The following is a 24,806-nucleotide window of genomic DNA, read 5'->3' as shown; positions in this document are numbered from 1 at the left end:
GGAAGAGGCAAGTAGAAAGGGACAAGACGCCAGGACCAGAAGAATCCGTGACCATGGAGGGCAGAAAGCTGCAAGCAGCACTCCATTGCAGTCCAATCCACTGCTGTCTCACTGCATCCTCAATAAACTACGGAGGATGGGGCGGCCAGGAACAAGAGTTCTGTCACCAACTGTCCTTTGTGTCCTCCTTTCTGTTCCCAGTGCCCTTTGGCTTGTCTCACATAAGTGTCTGCCTTCTCTACCTTCCAGGTTGTCACAGCTTTCAGCAGGGTTGTGTGGCAGGGTCTTCTTTGCCCTCTGTTGATGGCAATAAGTACTCCTGACCTTAACAGGAAGCTGCAAATGATGTTGATTAAAAACTCAGACTCCCCAACAAAAAGATATATTGGGTCATAAATACTATAAAGGAACAAAAAAATGATAAAGGATCTTGCTATTTTTATAGGCCATTAAGAGACAGTCTTGACAAAATCTGGGCAGAGGTCGAATATGGAAAGGGGACAGACCACAGGCATCTATGTAGGACAAGCTTTCCAGCAAAGGAAACACCAAGCACAAAAGCTTTGAAGAAGGGTGTGCCTGGCATATCAAAGGCACAGCAAGGAGGGGAAAAGTAACCAAATCCAAGCTCTGGGCTAGAAGTCACACAAGGAAAATGTCAGAAAGCCACAGCTTGGGTGGAGGGCTTTGTAGGTCAGGGTCACTGTCTGGATATAAATGATATTCAAAATCATGAAACCAAAAATCATTTGAAGAATTAAGGCACTTCAATTATGGTCAGAAAGCCCGCCCCCAACCCCCACAAATTGCAAAGATGAAAGTAAACAAGATCCAAACTCATTTACATTTTCTCCTGCCAAATTTGCAAAGCCTTAATAACTGATGCTGGTAAAAGCCCTTAGAGAAAGCGATTTTTTGTTTTGCTTTCTCAGCACAGGGTTTCTCTGTGTGGCCCTAGCTGTTCTGGAACTAGTTCTGTAGACCAGGGTGGCCTTCGAATTCAGAGATCTGCCTGTCTCTGGCCCTCCAGAAATGGTACTATATATTGTATTAACGGCATCAGCCAGCTTTTTTTCAGTTTTTAAAGATACATCCTTTTTTAATTTATGTTATGCATGTGTTCAGGTGCATGGGTAGGCCAACAGTGTCAGATCCCCTTGGTGCTGGAGTTAGAGGCAGTTGCAAGCTGCCTATGCAGGCGCTGAGAATTGAACTCAGGTCCTCTGACAGAACAGCACATGCTCTGAACCACCAAGTCATCTCTTTTTTAACTTGTATTTTTTCTCCATGTTATGGATGTGTACCACTTTTGCGCAGAACACTCAGTGGCCAGAAGAGGATACTGGATCCCCTGGGACTAGACCTACAGATGGTCCTGTGCCACCATGGAAGTGGGTGCTGAGAATTAAACCTGGTCCTCTGCTAGAACAGCCAGTACTGTTAACCATTGAGCCATCTCTCCAATCTCCTTGTTAATCACTTGCCAAAATAACTCAAGCATCAGCAAATCACATTCTTTTACCCAGAATTGTGAAGAAGCCTATCTTTAAAGATTATGCATATTCATAGCTTGGCCATTTGTTTTAGGAAATTGTTGTGCTGTACACCAAATGATAAGAAATTTCTGAATAGGTGTCCTTAAAGTAACAGTGCCCCTAATCCAATGGTTCTCAACCTTTGGGCTGCAAGGGAGGGCTACACATCAGATATTTGCGACTCATAACAGTAAAGAAATAATTTTATGGTTGAACTGAAGAGTTACAGCATTAGGAAGGTTGAGAACCACTGCTAATCACTTCTGCTGGTGGTCATTCCTTTCCTCATTGTCAACTTCATTACCCCTTCTGAATGGAGGTTTCTCTTTGGGTCAGGGTAAATCATAAATCATAGACTGTAAGGGCACAAGGACCTTCAGGAATCATTCTGGCCCCTGTGCCATGTTATTAAAAAGGCAACAGATAGTGAAGACTGCAAGACTTTCTGGGAAAGAACAAAGCACTGTCTTAGACCTCCAGCTTTTCCCACATCACAGAAGGATCAAACAATCCTAAGTACTCATGAGCAAAATGGTAACCAGACTTCAGAAAAAGACTTATAAAGCATGGCAGAAAATAAGACCAGTTTGGCCAGGCGGCGGTGGCACACACCTTAAAGGATTAAATCCCAATGCTCAGGAGGTAGATCTCTGTAAATTCAAGGCCACCTTGCCCTTGTGATCTCCAAAACAATCAGGGCTACACAGAAAAACCCTCTCAAAAACCCCAAAGTCCCCAATCTTTGTTTTGTTGAGACAGGATTTCTCTGCGTGGTAACAGTTCTGGCTGTCATGGAACTCACTCTGTAGACCAAGCTGGTCTTGAATTCAGAGATCCACCTGCCTCTGCTTTAAAAAAAATGCACCATATTTTTTTAAAGGCCATTCATACATATTTGCTACTGGAGTCAAGCTGTGTTGAAGTAACTTTGGTGCATACTGGTGTCAAGGCTCAGCTCTGCCAGATTCTTGCAGTTAACTTATGCATAAAACACAGCAGTCCTCACATCATGAGGATGAAATAGCATACCCTAACAGATCATCAAAATTCTTGGTACTAGCCAGGTAGTGGTGCACGCCTTTAATCCCAGCACTTGGGAAGCAGAGGCAGGCGAATATCTGAGTTCCAGGACAGGATCCAAAACTACAGCAATACTAAGAAAAAAAAAAAAAACCTACAAAGGCAGAGGGCTGTAAGTTATTCAGATGGTGGCCTCTGATAAAAGCGGTAGAACAGATGGTCAAGACCCTGCCTTGCCCAGAGCTGCCAACCTATATTGCTTGCAAGCCTTACCTTAATAGCAAACACAGCAGCCAAAAACTCTTATGGAGCTCTAGCAAAACCCTTATCTTTTGTGTTCCCGCTGAAGGAAACCAAAGCCCGGGTTGTGAGAGAAACATTTGAGAACTGTGGCTTTTGTTTTGGAACAGGGTGTCACTACGTACTAGCCCTGGCTATATAGCTGCTTCTGTTATAGGAAATTTAGCAGTCACTGTATCCTAGGTAGATATTAGAACAGCTGTTTTTTATTAAGTGCTTTGACCTTAAAGAATCTTTGTAGAAAAGAGATGTTTTTCATGATGCACAGAATTGTTTTGTTGAAAGAGCATGGGTCACAAGACACCTCGGGCACACCTGAGACTTGTATTACCATGTACTGCAAATGATACATAAGAACTAGAGTCAGGGGCATGTGATACTCTCCTTCAGTGAGACATGTAAATTATATTAGGGACCTTGACATGAGGAAATATTTTCTAACAATAAATACACCCTTGTATGGCTGTTTGGGCTTCTGTCCAGAGACTGCACCTTCCTGATGCCACAAAGACCTTAAACTTTCATCAAATACCTTCTTTCTTCAACCAACTAGCACTACATGTGCACCCTATTTGGCCCCACGCATACCCAGTAAAGTGTGCAGGGCACACAGCAGCCAGCTGGGAACTACATTTTGAAGTATTTTAGATTTGGATGCAGGGAAGCTATTCTGTACTCAAAAGAAAGCTAAGTCCACAGCTGACTGGCACTTAAGAGTCTGGAATAGGAATATCACCTAAATGGACCTTAGAGAAAAGCTAAAGGCCAAGACACTAAATACAACCTATAGAGTACCAGAGGGTGAACCCTGTATAGAACCAAGAACATGAAACTGACCAGACCTGGCAAGGGCAAGATTTTGTTCCATAGATGGAGACTGAGCAACTTGAACTATTTAAAATGGGGTCAAAGACATATGACTTTGCTACTCCTAAGGTGACTGCCATGGCTTTAAATGAGACCCTTCAAAATTCATGCTGGACTCACACTACCCACTGTAAAGAAGTGAGGCTTTGGGGGAAGGTTAGGAAAAAAAGGACCAGGGCTTTTCTCACCAACCAGTGCAAACTGTCCAGGCCATACTTCCACCCCTCTCCTTCTGGCTTAAGTTTTGTTTGCCCCTTTGGAGGATACAGCTATAAGACACCATCTTCACCTCCTGCCTCAGCCTCCAAATACAAGGATTAGCATTGCACCGCCACGCCTGACTAATTCACTAGTTTTTCTATGCTGCCCCCACCCCGTGATTTAGAATAACCATCTTGCTATTTTCCTAATCAACAATGTATTTCCAACACACTAAGTTGTATCAATTAGCAGGAAAAATTTAGTAAAATCTGAATAGGAAAGACAGTGAACCAGCATTTTCTTTCAGGGAGAAGGCACCACACTTCAACTTAAGAAGAACCCTTTACAGTCCAGGTCTTTTATTTCTTTTTGTACATCAGGCCATGAATTCGTAGGGAATGGGCTCCAGCAGCTCAGGTTCCTTGCCATTAGTCCTCACAAAGTGTGCTTCTCTGGGTGGAGCAGGCTGGAAAAGAAAAGGATTATGGAAAATTTTAAAGTGCTCTTTGGAATCAATCCTTACACTTACTAACAAAATAAAGGGAGCAAAGTTTTAAAGATTCCTCAATATTAACAGCAATAAACATTGCCTGGTAGGACTCACCTGGCGCTTCAGCTGAACCCAAGTGCCCTTCTCTTTGGCTTCCTTTTTCTTCTGGTCGTTTTCCTTCACCCGCTTCAGGAAGCTGTCCCTGCTCTTCGAGTGCTTGATGTGTTCAATCCTCACATTAATTCTCTTGGCAAGAATCTTGCCCCTTGAAAGACCAGTAAGCTTTCTAAGTGCTTCATTCAAAAACCCAACAGAAACGTACACTGTTGCGACAGTAAGTTAGCACCACACTCACGCTTATGTCAATTGCTCTCACCCAAAGGAAGAAGCCCTGAGAGCACTTTAGAGCTACTTTTCTGATGAGCATGGTCTGAAACTTAACCAAACCAGGCTAATGAAGCTAGTGATGAACTTTTAATACTACCAGCAAACCCGCACCAACCACTCCAGACTTCTCAGTGAATGTCAATGTTTCCCCTGACAGGTTACAAGACAAACACTTAAGTTTGCCTGAGTTTTAAAAGGTTATTTCCTTTGCCCCACTTGAATGGCCAATGAAGACATTAAGTCCAATTGGCAAAGTGAAAGGGGGTGTGTGACCTACTAGCCACAAACAACAGCATTCTACTTACTTAACTTGCTTGTTTACAATGATGCCCACAGCATGCTGGGTGACATTGTAGACTCTTCCGGTTTTGCCATGGTAACATTTATGGGGCATTCCTTTTTGAACAGTGCCCATTCCCTAGTCAAGAGACAAAGTATTTTTTTTAACAGCAATTCCTCTTTTCAAATCCTTTTAAGTAAGCAAGGCTCCCTTTAAATGGCAACTCAAGAACTCTCAGAGCCGGTGAAATGTGGTTTTCACATTGCATCAAGCAATCAAATTGACAATCATCATTAAGTTCCAGAGCGCCAGAACATACCCAACTATTCAGAGTGTAGCCTTCACTGGGGTTTTCATAAAAAGTAATCTCAACTGTAACAACAAATTTTGTTTATTATCTCTTTAAGATATGGTCTAACTGTATAGCCCCAGCTGTCCTTTAACTCAAGAAATTTGCCTGCCTCTGCATCCAGAGAAAAGCATGATCCAGCACTCTTTTTTGTTTTAAGACAAGGTTTCTATGTTGCTCTGGCTGACCTCAAACTCAAGAGATCTATCTGTCACCGCCTCCTGAGTGATGGGATTAAAGGCCTGTGCCACCAAAAGTTGCCTAAATTCTCAACTAATTTTAAATTTCTTCTTTTATCCCTTCCCCATTTGTATTATTAAATTCACATCATTAAATCAACAGCTCTAACTTTTTTTTTTCCAAAACAAAGTTTCTGTTTAACTGCACTGGCTGTCCTGGAACTTGCTTTGAAGAGCCAGAGATTCATCTGCCTCTGCCTTAGTCCTGGGATTAAAGACGTGTATGACCACTGCCCAACTAGTTCCTAACTTCTTCCCCTGCCCACAGGGTTTCTGTGTAGCACCAGGGGTCCTGGAACTCGCCTTTGTACGCCAGACTGGTCTCTAACTCAAGAGATCCACCTGCCTCTGCCTTTCTAAGGGGTACAACACCCCTGCCTGGCCTAGTCTCTCACTTCTAATATTGACTTTTCCTCTACTCTAATTTACCTTGATGTCTACAATATCGCCCTTCTTGTAGATTCGCATGTACGTGGCCAAAGGAACAACTCCTACAAGAGAAAAAAAGCATCAAGATAATGTCTAGAGCTACAAGGAGCACTTCCATAACTGTACTACCTATCAACACAAAGCACAAATCTTTGGCAGTTCCATTAAGTATAACAGACAATTTCTCATTATTATAAGTACTGCCAGTCGAAGACTGACAGGCTAATACTTCCTTCTAGGGTTAAGCCTGCACAACACAGAATTTATCAGATTACGAGATCCATCCTTTCGCTTAGGACAGTATACAGGTGCATGCTGTTACCCACAGGTAGATTAAAAACAATTATCACTTACCATGTTTCCTAAAGGGCCTAGAGAACATATAGCGAGTGCCCCTCCTCTTTCCCTTTGTGTTTGTCATTTTGGCGAGTTACTGAAACCAGAAAAGTTAGCAGTCAAATAACAATTTAATGTTCTCAACTATCCCCTTAAAATTCATCAATTAACAACATAAGCTGGACCACCATACACACACACCAGGCTCCCTCAAATTCAGCATCTCCCGGACTAGGCTTCCCAAGAGCTAGGATTTTAAGTAGGTGTCCATGATTCCTCACGGATTAAATAGAAAGCTATCTCTCTCTCTTTTTTAAAACGAAATTCTGCCACTAAAACCAGGACTGGATATTAAAATTCAAGCCAAAACACCTTGCTACTAGAATACAGTAAACACCAATAAATACCACAACGTATTTGCGAGTAGAACAATCTAAAAGGCCAAGAACACTGCAACTCTCAACTCCAGGATAACTTTGTGGTTGGAGACCACAGAACTCAAGCCTGCACTTTGATGCTGTTAATCCTTATTAACTTTAATATCCCGTCAAAAGAATCTCTTAATTCTACACTTCCATTTGCTAATGAATTACATGTACAGAGAGAATCAGATCCCTGATAAATCTAAGGCAAGCCTCGACGATTCCTGCTATAAAGACCTACTTAAGCTGACATTCCTAACTGTAAATGATTTTCCATTTTTACAAACATTCATGTTAAGTAACATCTGTAAAGAGCCCCAAGGGGCTCTGGGCACAGGGAGAGTACTCAATCGGCAGCTAGTTTAGCACCATCTTACGTACTACAGATATTTAGAATCAGATCTTGTTTTCCAACAAGCCAATAGGTTTAGGTAACTCCAACTCCAGTTATTCCGAGTATAACTGCCTGCCACTCCTGGTCATTATTCTGAGCCACAATGGTGGCAGCCGTAAGGTTACCGTCCCTTCCTACGCTCTTAGGGCCAAATTTGAAAAGCGCGGACTGTTTCACGCACCCCGAGGGGTCTCCTCCACATCATTGCCCGGGCTGACTCGTCGGGAACCCTCCTTGCCATAGCGAAGTCCAGGCTTGTACACACCCAAGTCTCGTTAAGACCCAATGCGACTTTAAAGCCTTAACCTGACACCACATGCTCATGTCTAGTGTTAGGCGGACGCCCGGCGACCAGGACTGAGCCAGGCCGAACTTCTCCGGATAAAAGCCCCCGCCACCCACCACCAAAGCCAAAGGCCTCTAGACAGTCTCCCCACGACCCTAACACGCAGCCTCAACGGGTTGAGCCCTCGTGCAGCTTGTGAGGACCGAAAGTCGCGAGAGCCACGCGCACCCACCAACCTGAAAGATGGCTACCGCGGCCGAAAGGAAGGGGGCGGGGCCGCGCGCTCTTACAAGGAGGGCGGGCTGCCCGAGGCACGGCCTGAAGAGAAACGCCGGGCCTGCGAGGCTCTTCGAGAGAACCGCATCACCATGATAACCTGGAGACGCTGTGAGAACGCTCTCCCCTGCGCAGACTAAAGGCAGCCGGCAAACCCAAACTCACACAGGCATCATGTTAGACAGCCCGGAATGGGGCCCTCGCGGGCGTGGACTCTACTTCCGGAGCGTGCCGACGCAAGCCGGTGCGTCATGTGACGTAGTAATCTCTCGCTTTACTTCTCGGCCGGAATTCATTTACGTTCTGCGGCGCCGTGAGTTTTAGTGGTTGTAGGGTCTGTTAAGTCGCGTAGGCAAATAATTACGCGTGAACAAAAACCGTTCGTGTGTTTTTCAAGTTTTTCCCCTGTTGTGTTTAAACAACGCATCTACTGGTGGGTTAAAACTTTGACAAGCCGGGCGTGGTGCGCATACTCACAATCCCAGCATTCGGGAGGCAGAGGCAAGAGCAATATAGTGAGACAGTGTCTCACCAAAAATTTCGTTTTGACTTTCTTTCCTCTCATACCTGTAGTTTGAGCCTGTGAAGACACGTATTTTTTTTTAGCGTTCATTAATTGTACAATGTACTAGGTTTCATTTTGACATTTTTCAGACAGGCGTGTGTGAAATAACATAATTTGATCATTTTCACTCCCATTACCCTTCTCTCTTTTCCTCCCCTTCCTGACTGCCTCTCTGATTGTAGATGAGGATATTAAATCAGTCGTTATACTGGAAGCAGCATTCCTAGTCATTAGATCAGTCAATTTACTGTCATAGCCGTATTGGAAATTGAAAACATTCCCATAATAAACGAGGACTTTGAGAGATGGATATTGTTTTTATAATCGGTATTCGGGTCCATTCCTCTTATGCAATGGACCCCCCATTTAATTTTGGAGATATTAATCCTGTCCCTAGTATGCATTCGTGGGAAGGTAACCCCACTGTCAACAAAACAAGAAGCCAGACTCAGTATTCTAGGCCAGCCAGGAAGCTAGAATGCATGTCTCTGGTCTTTACTCTGAATTGAGTATCTTTGGGACAGAGTTGGTGGTGAGATGACCTTACTGAGCTGTCTCGCTTCCCTCATTTCTACTTGATTCCAAGTCTCATCCTTGAATATTTATGAATTCTGCAAACCATCATATCCTACTAATAAACCCCAGTAATAAACTCAGTAAAATCCATTGATGTGTCCAGCACGGTTATGTTCGTTTGTTTGAAATCGCATTAATTCATGCTAGAAGATAAACATCTACCATGAAGATTTTGTAGTGACATTGAAGCGCAATCTCAGTGTATGAAAAACCTGACTGTGCCACAAGGACATGTGCTCAACTATGTTCATAGTAACTTTGTCATAGCCAGAACCTGGCAACAACCAAAAGAATGGATAAGAACCTCAAAGAATGGGGGCTGGAGAGATGGCTCAGTGGTTAAGAGCATTGCCTGCTCTTCCAAAGGTCCTGAGTTCAATTCCCAGCAACCACATGATGGCTCACAACCATCTGTAATGAGGCCTGGTGCCCTCTTCTGGCCTGCAGACAGAATACTGTATACATAATAAACAAATAAATAAATATTTAAAAAAAAAAAGAACCTCAAAGAATGGATAAGAAAAATGTGGTACATTTACACAGTGGAATACTACACAGCAGAAAAAAATAACAACAGCTTGAAATTTGCAGGAAAATGGATGGAGCTAGAAAACATTATTTTGAGTGAGGTAACCCAGACACAGAAAGACAATTATCACATGTACTCACTCATAGGTGGTTTTTAAACATAAAGCAAAGAAAGCCAGCCTACAAACCACAATCCCAGAGAACTTAGACAACAATACGGACACTAAGAGAGACTTACATAGATCTAATCTACATGGGAAGTAGAAAGTAGAAAAAGACAAGATCTCCTGAGTAAATTGGGAGCATGGGACCTTATGGGAGGGTTGAAAAGGGAGAGGAGAGACAGGGAGGGGAGCAGAGAAAAATGTAAAGCTCAATAAATACCAATAAAAATGTATTTTAAAAAAAAGGCAGAAAGATAAATATCCTGTGAAACATTCAGCTAAATGGATGAGATTCCAGAGGCCTAATTAAATGCATGCCTGGCACTACATTTTTCTCAGGCTTTCCTGGTTAAAAAAAAAGAAAAACGTGAATGATCTAATTAGCCAGGACTTTAAAAAAAGCTTCAAATATTTGAACAAATTTTAATATCTGTGACCAAATTATATTCAGTTACTTTTAATTAATTTTTATCTTACTCATAGCAAAGTTTTATTCCCAAAGCAATTTTTGTTTGATTTTGAGATAGAGTCTCATTATATTGTTATGACTGGCTTGGAATTCACAGAGATCTGACTGCTTCTACTTCCTGGGTGTTGAGATTAAAGGTGGGCATCACCACATCTGGTCCAATTTTTTCTGTTCTTGTTTGTTTAGTTTTTCAAGACGGTTTCTCTGTGTAACATCCCTGGCTAACCTGGAACTCGCTTTGTAGACCATGCTGACCTCAAACTCACTGAGATCTGCCTGCTTCTGCCTCCTATGTGCCAGAAATACAGGCGTGTGCCACCACTGCCTAGCAATTTTTCTGTTTTTTTTTTTTAATATATTACTTACCTTAGTTGATTTGGGTAGAGTGTAATCAAAATGATACTAGTATTAGCCCAAGAGTTAAAAAAAATAAACATAGCTGGGCGGTGGTGGCACAGGCCTTTAATCCCAGTACTTGGGAGGCAGAGGCAGGTGGATCTCTGTGAGTTCAAGGCCAGCCTGGTCTACAAGAGCTAGTTCCAGGACAAGCTCCAAAGCTATAGGGAAACCCTGTCTCGAAAAATCAAAAAAAAAATTTTAAAAATTATGCTAAAATGAATACCAGAATTAAACATGTTCTTGCAGTGGTCCATTGTTTTAGACTTTGCCCATTGTCTTTATTTGTCTACTGTAGATAGGAAATCAGTGTGTGTTTGCATGTTAGCATGCCTACACTGTGTACATGCACATGCATGTATATATGTTGAGAGTTCCAAAAATCCTTATGCTAATGTGCAGACCCTATGTGCACTAACACTGTGCTTCATCATCTATCCCTGCAGACAGAATACAGAATGTCACCTCCCCCAAGATCCCTGGAACTTCCCTTCTACTAAATCCATTCTCCCTCCAGAATCATAAATATTCTCATTTCCTTTTTTTTCTTTTTTAATTTTATTTTATGTGCAATGGTGTGAAGGTGTCAGATTGCCCAGGGACTGAATTTACACACACTTATGAGCTGCCATGTGGTTCCTGGGAATTGAACCTGGGTCCGTTGGAAGAGCAGTCAGTACTTATAACCGCCGAGCCATCTCTCCAGCCCCATTTCTTTCTTTAAACGAACAAGAGTGCTAGGGAATTGAGACCAAGGCGTGGTGTATGATAGAAAAGTGCTACACCCTCCCTCACCCTCCACCCCCTGTTCTCAGTAGCCTGATTTCTTTAAAAACGTTGTTGTCCAGTACAGATAAGCAGTACCATACAATCTATGTACTTTTTTTACCCCCTGAGTTTTTATTTTGCATAGGGGTTTTTGAGATTCAGTTATGTTGTGTGTCAGTAATTCAGCGTGATCGGTTGCTAAGCAGCATTCCACAGTATGGTCAGACTGAAACATGACTTCTTGGTCTTTTATGTAAGATCAAGTGAGATACACTACAATTTACTTTTCTCTTGATGGAAATGTTAAATATTATTTTTATCTCATTTAATAACACTGCATAAGTTTTTGTGAACTTGTTTTCTTTGGGGATGAATATGTAGGATTTATGTTTCTGGTCATATCTTAGGTCTGTACCTCACTTCATAAAACGCTGCCAAGTAATTCCCAAAGGAAACCACGGTTTTGTTTATCTAGCATTCTCCTCTGAAGGAGTAAAGCATGCACGTATCTTATTACACGGAGGGGTCTAATTACATTGCTCAGGCTAGTTTTGACCTCTTGGAATGAAGTGATCCCTCGGCCTCTGCCTCCTAGCAGTTGGGCCATTAAATGAGCTAGCTCCCCATCAACAAGGCATTCATTTTTTTTTTTTTTACTACACGTATCTTATTTAGTTTTTATTTGAGACACGGTCTCACTGCATAGCCCTGGGTGTTCTAGACCTCACTATGTAGACCAGGCTAGCCTGGTTTCAGACTCATCAAGCTCTTCCTGCCCCCACCTGCGCAGTGCTGAGACTGAAGGCAGATTCCCCCACACCTGACTATTGTGTCGGTTGTTTCTCAAGCACTAGTGCTCAAACCCAAGCCCTCATGTTTGCTAGACATGTGCTCTGCTCTAGCACTTAGTCTTGTCCCCAGCCTTACCAGTTTTAAACACAGCTGTGTCACCAGCTCCATTGTACAGATTTTAAAACAGAAGTCGTTTCCTGATTTCCTCGTGATCAATTTATCTCTTGTTTGAGGTCATTAATACAAAGGGAATGAGAAAAATGTTGAAACAGTTAAAGAATAGCCAGTCAGTGGTGGTACCCGACCTTTAATCCTAGCACTCCTGAGGCAGAAGCAGATAGATCTCTGAGTTTGAGGCCAGCCTGATCTAAAAAGCAAGTTCCAGGACAGCCAGGACTACACAAAACAAAAATAAACAAGCAAAAAAAAAGTGAAATAAATGTAGAAAGTGGGAGCATTCATACTTCATTCACCATTTATGAGCATCTACATTCAGTCAGGCACTGCACTGAGTGATGAAACTATAATCATGAAACATGGTCCTTTCCTTCAAGGACCCACAGGGAGCCTGGTAGGAGAGAACGGCGAGCCCACACATTATACCAGGTGACAGAATAGGAGACACAGAGCGCAACTGTGGGAGTTGTGCAAAGGAAGCTGATGTTGCTGGATTGGAGGAAGTGAGCCAAACAGGAAGCTTCAGGCAGTGAGTCTGACTTAATGAAAGACTGACACTCGTCCAGACAGTGCAAACAGAGCGCCTCAGGCAGGAAGAAAAGCTTGTGAACAGGCAGAGTGGTGGGTCACGGCTGAACTCGGAGAAATAACAGTCTTCCGATGGGTGCTGGAGAGACGGCTCAGAGGTTAAGAGCACTGACTGCTCTAGAGTCCTCACATGCAGGCAGTGCACTATATACATAATGAATGAATAGATTTTAAAAAAATTAAAAATCATCCAGTGGCTATGGGAAAGAAGGGGAACAGCAAGAAGGTGGCTTTTTACAATGAAGGACATGTATCACCAAACTTGGGTAAAACACTAACCAAAACACAGCTTTGCGCTAGGGATGGAGAACACCCTTAGTTCCTGCATGAAAAAATAAACACTTTAGGTTACGAAGGGATGTTTGCATCTCTGTACACCATATTTTTATGTTTTTTCTTATGAAGGAATTTTAAAGAATTGTGTGTGTGTGCGCCTGAGTTTATGTAGGTGCACCATGTGCATGCAGCGCCCACAGAAGCCAGAATAAGGTGTCAAATCTTCTGGAACTGGAATACAGATGGTTGTGAGCCACCATATGGGTGCTGGGAATTGAATCAGAGCCTTCTGCAAGAGCAGTCAGTGCTCTTAACCACTGAGCCTTCTGTCTAACCCCAGAAAGTTTTTTTTAATATTTATGATTTATTTATCTTTTACTTTATGTGCATTGGTGTGAAAGTGTCAGATCCCCTGGAACTGGATTTTCAGACAGTTGTGAGCTGCCATATGGGTGCTGGGAATTGAACCAGGGTCCTCTGGAAGAGCAGTCAGTGCTCTTAACCGCTGAGCCATTTCTCCAGCCCCCTCCAGAAGGGTTTTTTAAAGTATGTTTGCATGCCAGGCATGGTGGTATATGACTTTAATTCCAGCACTCGTGAGGCAGAGGCAGCTGGATCTCTGAGTTCGAGGTCAGCCTGGTCTACAGAGTGAGTTACAAGACAGCCAGGGCTACACAGAGAAACCCTGTCTCAAAAAATAAGACAAAACAAAATTTTGTTTGCTTTATTTTGTTTGCTTTTTTCAAAAGACATTGGCAGTTAAGAGAACACATTCAAAGCCTGTGGGAAGTGGCCTGTCTGGTGTCTGGGGCTTTCACTAGGCCCTGTTTGAGGACCTTGTCTCTTGTTTCTGATTCACCCTTTGTCCAGACAGTAGAAACAATTAAATTAAGAGCTAAGGAGGAGGCCACTGTACTGACACAAACCTTGATAGGGTGGCAGAAGCACAGGATCAAGAGTACAAAGTCATGCTCAGCTGTAAGCAAGTTGGAGTTTTACTGGGCCACATGAGCTCTGTCACACATGCACACACGTGAAGAAGGGAGGAGGAGTTTCTGTGGTCTACACAAAATTAACGTTTCCAGAAAACTGTCACTGAAATGCTAGCAATAAGGGGAGTAAATAATATGCATAATTGAAAAGTATATCATTAAGAATAATCTTTTTTTTGGGGGGGGGGGGTTGAGATAGGGTTTCTCTGTGGCTTTGGAGCCTGTCCTGGAACTAGCTCTTGTAGACCATGTTGGCCTCGAACTCAGAGAGATCCACATGCCTCTGCCTCCTGAGTGCTGGGATTAAAGGTGTGTGCCACCACCGCCCGGCTTGGTGTGTGTGTGTGTGTGTGTGTGTGTGTGTGTGTGTGGTTTTTCGAGATAGGGTTTCTTTGTAGCTTTGGAGCCTGTCCTAGAACTAGCTCTAGTAGACCAGGCTGGCCTCTGCCTCCCGAGTACTGGGATTAAAGATGTGTGCCACCACCACCTGGCTAGGAATAATCTTTTAAGAGTAGTTAAATAAGACAGTGCTAGTGCACACCTTTAATCCCAGCACTCCCAAGGCAGAGGCAGGTGAATCTCTGAGTTCAAGGCCAACCTGGTCTACAAAGCTATTCCAGAATAGCCAAGGCTACACAGAGAAACCGTGTTTCAAACTCCTCCTACCCCTGAAAAAAAAAAAAAAGATTCAGTACATTCTAAAGACTCCGGACATTCTGATGGTTGGCTTGTTAAAACTCTGAAAGTAAACAACTAAAAAATGCCAAAAAGTCCCTGAACCTGATGAGATAGATAAGGCCCCTTCCTCCACAACAGTGTGTACTCAGTAAGGACTATTCAGGAGGCACACAGCAACTGATCTGCCTGGAAGAGATGTACTAACCTGTGGAGCTGCCTGCAGGTAGTACAGAGAGTCAGGGTTCCAGCTCTCATGAGCTGTCACTCACAGCGGGATGGCTCAGAGGTGCAGCTGCCTCTGAGTCCTTCCTGCTCCTTTAAGTCACCCCTCACCTACACTCCTATAACTAACCCCAATAAACTCAGTGAGTCACTAAATTTGACTTCTGTGGTATTGTTCCTTTGATCTGTTGTCAGTTCCCTCTCTGGGCTGAATAGACATTTGTGTTGTGTCTCCCCAGGAAAAGTGTCACAAGTAACGTGTCTTCCTAGGGAAAAAAAAAATCAGTCTTTGAGTATGAGAAAAAGGGCAGAGGCACACACTGGTTCCACATACATTCTTCATACTGCTTGGAATACTGATGCAGTGTGCTTTTGTCCCTGCTGTGACTGATGGATTGGTGATGGAGGCTTGAGCTGGGAACTTTCTGAGGCTGATGATGCCAGGTTCACTGAGAGTCAAAGATTATGAATACCTGACATGAATTCACTGGGAGGATAAGTACCTCCACCGGCCACACATACAAGTATGATCTGTATTTCACTCAGGAAACAGCCAGGAATATGTATGTATGTATGTATGTATGTATGTGTTTGTTTGTTTAGTTTTGTTTTGTTGAGACAGGGTTTCTCTGTGTAACAGTCCTGGCTGTCCTGGAACTCACTCTGTAGACCAGGCTGTCTTCGAACTCACAGAGATCTGTCTACCTCTGCCTCCCAAGTGCTGAGATAAAAGTGTGCGCCACCACTACCCAGCTTCTTTAGTGATCTTAGATCTGCAAGTTTTTCCAGGAATATGGATTTATAAACTCATTTTTATTTCTCTTTATGAACTCTACAGTTTTAGTACATACAGTCTTTTTGAACGCTCGAAGCTGGAGGTTGGAGTTTTTGTTTTTTGTTTTGTTTGTTTGTTTGTTTGTTTTTGGATTTGTTCTGTAAATGTGCTGATTTTTTTTTCTTAAGACAGGGTTCTCTGTGTAGCTTTGGTTGGGGCCTGTCCTGGAACTAGCTCTTGTAGACCAGGCTGGTCTCAAGAGATCACAGAGATCCACCTGCCTCTGCCCTCAAGTACTGGGATTAAAGGCATGCGCCACCACCGCCCAGCTCTGATTTTTTTTTTTTTAAGCAGCAGTTGTTCTTTTGAGAGAGTATCATTCCGTATCCCAGGCTGGCCTGAACTTGAGGGGCCCTGCTTCTGCTTTCCGAGGGCTGGGATTAGAGGTGTTAAGGCATCATGTCTAGCTTGATCTTGGTGATTCTGTCGTGGCTTTAGACATTTAAAAAACGTGCTCATAATTCAACCTGCTCTCCATGATGAAATAAGTCAGTGGTAAGCTATGCTTGCTTAAACTTTATTTGAGGGATATTTTTCATGAGAGATCCTTAAAAATTTTCTCAAGGTAAATCAGGTGGTGATGGCGCAGGCCTTGAATTCCAACACTTGGGAGGCAGAGACAGCCTGACCTATAGCTCGAGTACCACTACAGGTTCCAAAGTGACCCAGAGAAACCCTGTCTGGGGGGGTGGGAATCTCAAGGTTGTGTTTCCATTCGTCAGTTGAAATGGTGAGTAGCTGGGATTGTAATGATACTAGAAGATGCTTGCAGATAGGGTTCAACACCCCGTTTCTGCCTCGGGCCATCATTCAGGCATGGGGCTGTATTTTCACAATCAGAAGAATGTGGTGGGAATTATCTTGATTGTCATACTCGCTGAGCAAAAACTAAAACTTTTCTATCCATTAGAGAAATCCCTCTGGCTAAGATTTGCTGTGATGCCGGGAAATTCTGAACTAGGCTCCTTTTGGAAACACAATAGTCATCAGAATGAACCACAATGACATCAAAATATTTCTGTAAGATAATTGATACCAAGGCCCTTTAAAGTTTTAGCCCTGGGATTTGTAGCTGAAGCATAAAACATAGAGCAAACGCATTCGTCAGATATTAATGCTGCTAATTTGTGCCGTGCTTTCAAGTTCTGAGGGTGGAACTGCACTGCCGGCAATTTCCTCCAAACCAGCTTCAAAATGTTTATGATGCTTAAATTCTGATTTCTATACTGCCCTTGTAACGATTGCTCTTTTTTTTTTTTATCAGATCAACTGGCTTTGGAGTCACCTAGGAGACACAGCTCGGGTGTCTGTGTGAGTCTGTAAAGTTCTTACTGAGGAGAGAAGACCCATCTCGATTGCAGGAAGTGTCATCCTGTGACCAGGGAACCCAGGCTGAAGAAATAGGGACACAGGGTCTGGTGCGATACCTCAGTGGGAAAAGTGCCTGCCTCACAGGATCAAAGACCTGAATTAGTTCCCTGGAATCCATGTGAAAGTGGGAGGAGGAAATTGAGTTCAGAGATCTCTGACCTCCACATGTGCACCGTGGCACGCATGCCCACAACACACATATACCACACACATAAAACACACATACCATACACACACAACACACAACTACTTGATTGGTCCTGTTGAGAAGGGAGTACTTCCCATTCGTCAAATTTTCCCCATGCTGATGGGCTCCTCTCAAACTGGGAACCCAAATAAGCCTGCCCTTCCTGAATCTGCTTCTTGTTAGGTATTTTGTCACAGAGATAAGAAAAGTAACTGGAGCCAGGCGGTGGTGGCACATGCCTTTAATCCCAGCACTTGGGAGGCAGAGGCAGGTGGACCTCTGTGAGTTCAAGGCCAGCCTGGTCTACAAGAGCTAGTTCCTGAACAAGCACCAAAGCTACCGAGAAACCTTGTCTCGGGAAAAAGAAAAGAAAAGAAAAAGATCTTAGATTTTTGACAATGCTCTGATTACTCAAAGTAGACTTCAGAAAGTCATACCATAAGCACGGAGGTTCTGTCTCTATGGGATTATCATTATGTACCCAGGACTAAACATATAATATCCACACAAAATATATCTGGAAAGAGATAATGAAAAAATTAAAAAATTCTGCAGAATCCCCGGCGGGGGTCAGGCAGCAGAAATGCTGCAGGTCCCCAAGCAGTGGCAGCGGGCCATGTGTCAGCAGGCAGGGGGCCCTGAGAGCAGCCAGTCCCAGGCAGGAATGGCTGCAGGTTCCCAAGCAGTAGCTGGTCCAGGGCAGGGAGACACACGGCCACAGGCAAGAGTCAGAGACATGGATAGGCATGCCATGCCCAGTGAAGTTGGATATTTATTCAGGGAGTTATGGAGGGGGAAGGGAGAAGGGAAGAAGAGCAGAGAGAGAGAGAGAAGAGAGAAGAGAAGGAGAGAGAGAGAGAGAAGAGAGAAGAGAGAAGAGAAGGAGAGAGAGAGAGAGAGAGAGAGAGAGAGAGAGAGAGAGAGAGAAGAGAAAGACAGAAAGGAAGGGGAGAAGTGGGGAGAGGCAGAAGCTGCCTCTTTGAGGGAGATATGGCCTGTCTCAGGAGACGGGGAGTGGGTATGGCTTGTCTCTTAAAGAGACAGAACAGACCATTAGAGGAACAACTATGAAAACAAATAGGAAATGAGCTCTCCCAACTGGATTGTGTTAGTATGGAGTCATTACTTTAAAAATGATTTATTTTTATGTTCATTGGTATTTTGCCTATACATGCATCTTGTGAGAGTGTCATCTTCCCTGGATCTGGAGTTACTGACAGTTATGAGCTGCCATGTGGATGCTGGGAATTGAAGCTGGGTCATCTGGACTAGCAGACAGTGCTCTTGACCACTGAGCTATCTCTCCAGTCCTAGTGTGGGAGTCATTAACTGTGACCTTGATCTTGTCAGGGATTTTCATTCACTAGTTGCAGTCTTGCCAGGACAGTCAGCTGGTTTGTGAGGTGTGACTCTGCTCAGCTGATTGTTTTTCAGCAACATTCAGGGCTTTCACTATTTAATGGAGCACATGTTTATTGGTCACCTAGTAGGTGACAGGAGTGAGATGCTGCTGTAGGTTCAAATGACAAAAAAATCCCTTGCTCTTGAAGTTTACCTTCCAGTGAGGAAAGCGGGTGATACACAATGTGATGTTATTTATATGATACAAATATATGTATATATCTGTGTGTGGCGTGGAGTGGAGTGGAGGCAGGAGCTAAAAGAAAGCAAAAATGAGGCATCATGGATTATACTCTGGCCAGAGAAGACTTCACAGGCAAGGATTTATCTCCAAAGATCTGAAGAAGGAAGGGAGGCACAGAGGCATATCAGAAGGAGGGCAGGGCTAGGACCAAGAACAAGTGTGGGCTGTTTAGATGCACAATGTCTGAAATTGGGATGGATACTGTAGAAAGAAAACGTATTAGTTACTGTTGCTGCAGTGAACACATGCTGAGAAGAAATGGAGGGAGGCAGAGTTGACCTCAGCTCACAGTGTGAGGGTTCATTCTGGCATGGTGAGAAAAGGCAGCTCTCAACCTTAGGGGCAGGACTTAAGACTGCTAGTCACATCGTATCCATAGTCAGGAAACAGGAAGATGGATGTTGGTGATCAGCATAAAATAACCCAACAAAGATACTTTAATTTTAATAAATTTCAGATTTGTTTTATGTGTGTATTTTCCCTGCATGCATGTTTGTGCACCTCGTGTTTGCCCGGTGCTCACAAAGGTCAGAAGAGGACATCAGATCTGCTGGACCTGCACTTCCAGATGGTTGTAAGCTGCCATATGTGTGCTGGCAATAGAAGCCACGCCGTCTGCAAGAGCAACAAATGCTCCTAATCACCAAGCCATCTCTCTAGCCCCTAAAAAGAAACTTAAAAAAAAAAAGAATTAAGAAAGGAATCCTATGCGCTGGACTTAAAGGCTTGCTAATGGTATCTGGCCTAGAATTTTCAAATTCATATATACATGTATGTATGGGCATCTGGAGGCTGGGGGATGGGGAGAGGGCTTCAGATCCACCAAAACTAGAGTTACAGGTGGTTGTGTGTCACAGTGTAGGTGCTAGGACTCAAATAAGTCCTTTGAAGAGAAACTGGTGGCCCTAATTGTTGAGCCATCTCTTCAGCTCACTTTTTAAATCTTAGTTTGAGTGATGGTTTTTTTTGTGAGTTTTAATTTTCACCTTACCTATACGTGATACTTCTGCCAATACCATACAGTCTTGATTACTGTAGCTTGGTATTGTGTTTTTAAACTGGTTGTTGTCAGTTTGCATACATATGCTGTGATTTTTTGTTTGTTTGTGTCATGTCTTTTATTTCTTTTTCTTGTTTCCAATACGGAGTTTCTCTGTGTAATAGCTCTGGCTGTCCTAGAACTCGCTCTGTAGACTAGGCTGGCCTCGAACTCACAGAGATCTGCCTGCCTCTGCCTCTGCCTCCCAGATTAAAGGCCTTTGCCACCACTGCCCAGCATATTGTGATTTTTAATGTATGTATTCTGTGGACTTCAAAGCAGAGTAACCCATGTCCCCACTTTCTCAACAGCACTGTGTTCACAGCCTTCAGTCTTTCCCTCTTCTAGCTCTTTGTGAAATACCGAATAGTCTGTCATGAACAGCAGTGAGGAACATAATTGACTTCATCCATCACCCACTCTCCCTTACTTTCCCATTCCCAGTCTCTAATAAGCTCGGTAAAACATTTAGAGAACTTTACTTTTCCTCTCTTTCCTCTTCTTTCTTTCTTTTGAGACAAGGTTTAGAGTCCTTGACTTCCAATTCTCTCTGCATTACAGCTGAGAATGATCTTGAATTTCTGATCCTCCTTTTCCTCCTCTCCCTCCCCTCTTCCTCCTTCCATCTTCCTGTCCTCTTCTTGTCTTCCCCTCCCCCTCCTCTTCTTTTCTTCTCCCCTTCCCTCCCTCCCCTCCTATCTTTTCTCCCTCCTCCCCTTCTCTTCCTTCCCTGGTCAAATGTTCTTTTCAAGGCTGTTGTTATTATACTTTTAAATTCTAAATTTTCTGTTTTATTTATTTCATCATTTCCGTTTTACTTCCTTTGGATCTTTTAAATGATTTGATTGTTTGAAAATGCGTTAAGGTAGTTGGTTTAAAGTTTTTGGCTAGTAAATATTCTTCAAAGCAAGTGCCAAACATTGCTTTTCTCCTATGAATGGACATTCATTTTACATTCTTTGCATGTCTTTTTTTATTTTTTTTTAAAGAACTGGGACATTTTGAGTAGTGTCATGTGCCATCTCTGGATTTCTCCTCCAAATCATTGCTGCTTGTGTCTAAGAGAATCCTCTGAGCTCCGGGTTCACCTAGGATTCTATTATGCCTCCCAGACTGGCTTCAAACTCCTTAGCAATCCTCCTGCCGTAACCACAGCTTCTAGGGCTGGAACTACAACATTCAGAATCCAGCAATTGAACTCATTTTAGAAGAACCTATTTCATTAGATTTGTAGACCAAATTTGCCAGAATTTTCTTTAAATATGTGGAGCAAAACAAACAAAACACAGCACAAAGTTCCTTTCAGAATGGCTCTGTGGCCTGGCACTGCTTCAGTGCTTAGCGAGACAGGACTTGAAGGTCAGGGAGTGTGGGGAGGGGGTGCCCCCAAGGGCTTCCCAGGGCTTTTCTGAGCATGCCCCAGGCGTTCTAAGTCCCCTGGAACAGAAAGCTTCTTCCTTGAGGTGTGTTTTCTCTGACCTCTTCATTTCTAGGCCTTTTAGTCAACTAATCCTCCCTGTAGTATCCCTGCCCAGGCGATAAAAGTTTATTAGCGTCTCCTTTAAAGTATTTTCCAGCAACTCCACCAGGAAGAGGTCTTGCCCCTTCGAAGCTCCAAGGCAGGCTCCACAAAGACAAGCTCGCGAGCACCTCCTCTAGACAGCTTGCCGGGTCCAGGCACAGGACTGTCATTTTTTGGTACCAGCAGTCTAATGCAAGCTTCCACCCTCAAGACTGCAGCCAAGTCACCAGGCTGGGAGAGCAGAGTAGTTACCAGAATGCAAATGGCCACAAGAACTCTTAGGGTAAGGAAGCCCTACCCTGTTGACTTATATGCTTTTGCTTAGGTTATAGAATTGGGAAAGTGATCAATTTTGAAAGCCCGTTCATTTGCTTTGTGAAGGTTTAAGTTTTTGTTTGTTTGTTTTGTTGTTTTTGTTTTGCTTTTTGAGACAGGGTTTCTCTGTGTGTAGCCCTGGCTGTCCTGGAACTCTCTCTCTGTAGACCAGGCTGCCCTCGAACCCACAGAGATCCTCCTACCTCTGCCTCCCAAACTCTGGGATTATAGGCATGAACCACAACCACCCAGCAAGATTCAGTTTCATGATTCTTTTCTTGGTTAATTCCTCTGGCAGCTGTCCAAAGGAGAGACTAGAGAGATTCGCACGCTGTCAATCGCCCATGGCAAGGACATCAGTTCCTAGTTCCTAGCCTGTCCCATTTGGCTGTGAGTCTTGCAAGGCTGGGTACTCATGTCCCTGTAGGCTAGCAGTTCCACCAGAATGTAAACTATAAAAGTTTTTGTACATGATGAGGAGACACCCATAAAGACGTTCCTAACAAGATGGAAACTGCATGCCTACCTTTCCTAAAGCGCTAGAGGCAACGGTCTGCATCCTTTGCTGAGCACCTAGAACTTAGCTGCAGGTGTAATTCCTTCATGAAGGCTAAAGGACAAAGAAGGAAGGGTTTCTTAAAATGACTTGTTCTCTCTCTCTCTCTCTTTTTAACTCTGGATAATTTTAACATATCATCTGACTAACAAGTCACCTTTAATGAAATAGAACTGGAAATAGATTTTATTTCTTTTTCTTGTCTAGACTATTTAATTTTGTTCTCTTCTGTCATTGTCTACTCCCCAGAGAAGCAACTGAGTGTGAAATTTGTGGGAAGGATGCTATCCAAAGTTTCATTTTATCGCAAAATAACCTAGGAAAAATCCAGCAGAAAGCAGAGATTTCTAGAGGATACTAAGAACTTTTTGAAAAATGGACAGGTCACACACAATTTCTCTAAACTAGAGTATTTGACCATTGAGGTTGAAAATTGAGGCTGGGCATGGTGGCTTATGCCTTTCGTCCCAGAGGCCGGTGGATCTCTGTGAGTTCGAGGCCAGCCTGGTCTACAGAGCTAGTTCCAGGACAGCCAGAGCTACAAAGAAACCCTTGCTCAATAAATAGATTAATTACTTAAAAGAAAAAAGAAAGCTGATTAAGCAAATGGATGGCATAAATGAGTTGTTGATTCAAATGTGATTTTGATGAAGTGGAAACAACTGACCTTGCCATATGTTTCTAAGGATCATTAGCATTGTCTGGAATACTTCTAAAAGTGACATCTGATCCCCGGTTTGGCAGGGGAGGAGTTTGGTTACCTTTCTTCTTTACAGCCCCGTGGGACTGTAAATGCTAATATGCCTGGAAAGCACACCCTGTGACCCTCTGTTGAGAGAGGGACCATGAGCACAGTGCTGGGGCTCTCTGAAACTTAGGCCCTACCCCAGCCTACCGAGTCCGTCTGTAGCTGAGGACTGTCTCAGGTGACACAGCTGACAAATGAAGCTTGAAAAGCACCAGGCTGGGCGATGGTGGCGCCCACCTTTGATCCCAACACTCGGGAGGCAGAAGCAAGTGGATCTCTGTGAGTTTGAGGCCAGCCTGTAACATGAAGGGGCCTGCTTGTTGGGGCTTCTGTTCCGCCCAGCACTCCACAGCCAGCATACCCCAAAGAAAATCACACATAGGACTCCATAAGATTATAAAACTGATTGGCCCATTAGCTTAGGCTTCTTGTTAACTCTTGTAGTTTATATTAACCCATTACTATGTTAGCCATATGGCTTGGTACCTTTTTCAGCTGTCAGCTCACATGTTGCTTCTTCAGTGATCTGGGCAAGAATGGAGGAATTGGCTTCCTCCTTCCTAGCCTTCTCCTGTTCTCATTGCCCCGCCTCTACTTCCTGTCTTACTGACCTGCCTATACTTCCTTCCTGGCCAATCAGCGTTTATTTAAAATATAATTGACAGATTACAGACAATTCTCCTGCACCACCAGCCTGGTCTACAGACTGAGTTTCAGGACAGCCAAGGAAACACAGAGAGGCTCTGTCACCTGACCTTTTTTCTTACTAAAGATATATCTATAAATATATATTTATATCTGTCTATCTCTCTCTCTCTGTCTCTCTGTCTGTCTGTCTGTCTGTCTATCTATCTATCTATCTGCTCTTTTCTCTCCCAGAAAATTCCAAACAGGGACTGGAGAGATGGCTCAGCAGTTAAGAGCACTGACTGTTCTTCCAGAGGTCCTGAGCTCAATTCCCAGCAACCACATGGTGGCTCACAACAATCTATAATGAGATCTGGTGCTCTCTTCTGGGGTGCAGGTACACATGCAGGCAGAACACTGTACATAATAAATAAATAAATCTTTAAAAAGAAGAAGAAGAAGAAGAAGAAGAAGAAGAAGAAGAAGAAGAAGAAGAAGAAGGGGGGGCTGGAGAGATGGCTCAGAGGTTAAGAGCATTGCCTGCTCTTCCAAAGGTCCTGAGTTCAATTCCCAGCAACCACATGGTGGCTCACAACCATCTGTAATGAGGTCTGGTGTCATCTTCTGGCATTCAGGCATACATGCAGACAGAATGTTGTATACATAATAAATAAATAAATATTTTTAAAAAGAAGAAGAAGAAGAAGAAGAAGAAGAAAAAGAAGAAGAAGAAGAAGAAGAAGAAGAAGAAGAGGAAGAAAAAAAAAAGAAAATTCCAAACAAGCTAGGCTAGTATAATACAAAAGGTGCCCAATGTGTAAGTTATGCTGACAGCCATTTCCTCTTCTTTTGAATTATTCTGAAGCAAACCCCAGCTACCAGCTCATTTTATCAAGAAACTTTTCTATATACCACTTTAAAATAACCAAAATAGCAGTATCACACTTTCCAAAGTGACC

The 24,806-nt window shown here is 43.3% G+C and overlaps 1 protein-coding gene and 2 non-coding genes across 3 annotated transcripts; all 3 read right to left on the bottom strand.

Moving 5' to 3' along the window:
• Positions 1-4,252: 4,252 nt before the first annotated feature.
• Rpl21 (ribosomal protein L21) lies at positions 4,253-7,792 on the bottom strand. The gene is made up of 6 exons (XM_085685099.1): positions 7,764-7,792; positions 6,452-6,530; positions 6,098-6,159; positions 5,106-5,218; positions 4,528-4,678; positions 4,253-4,389 (listed from the first exon to the last, which is right to left on the bottom strand). The coding sequence occupies exons 2-6, from the start codon at positions 6,516-6,518 to the stop codon at positions 4,300-4,302; spliced, it is 483 nt and encodes a 160-aa protein (XP_085541225.1). The 5' UTR covers positions 6,519-6,530; positions 7,764-7,792; the 3' UTR covers positions 4,253-4,299.
• On the bottom strand, positions 4,940-5,068 carry LOC125390555 (small nucleolar RNA SNORA27). The gene has a single exon (XR_007228783.1). It is a non-coding gene; the product is annotated as a small nucleolar RNA SNORA27 (small nucleolar RNA).
• Positions 5,310-5,380, bottom strand: LOC125390581 (small nucleolar RNA SNORD102). The gene has a single exon (XR_007228806.1). It is a non-coding gene; the product is annotated as a small nucleolar RNA SNORD102 (small nucleolar RNA).
• Positions 7,793-24,806: the final 17,014 nt, after the last annotated feature.

The sequence above is a fragment of the Myodes glareolus genome, chromosome 2, assembly GCF_982192425.1.
Source record: "Myodes glareolus chromosome 2, mMyoGla1.1, whole genome shotgun sequence".
Classification (NCBI taxonomy): domain Eukaryota; kingdom Metazoa; phylum Chordata; class Mammalia; order Rodentia; family Cricetidae; genus Myodes; species Myodes glareolus.
Note: the sequence above shows the minus strand (reverse complement) of the source record. Positions and strands in the feature narration are given on the sequence as shown.

Bases quoted from the DNA above. Each gene is read 5' to 3' on its own strand.
- Rpl21 (XM_085685099.1), bottom strand. From the start codon at position 6,518: ATGACAAACACAAAGGGAAAGAGGAGGGGCACTCGCTATATGTTCTCT. The intron at 5,219-6,097 runs GTAAATTAGAGT...TCTCTTGACTAG, and splicing joins GCGATATTGTAGACATCAAG to GGAATGGGCACTGTTCAAAA. The intron at 4,390-4,527 runs GTGAGTCCTACC...TTTCTTTTCCAG, and splicing joins GGGTTCAGCTGAAGCGCCAG to CCTGCTCCACCCAGAGAAGC.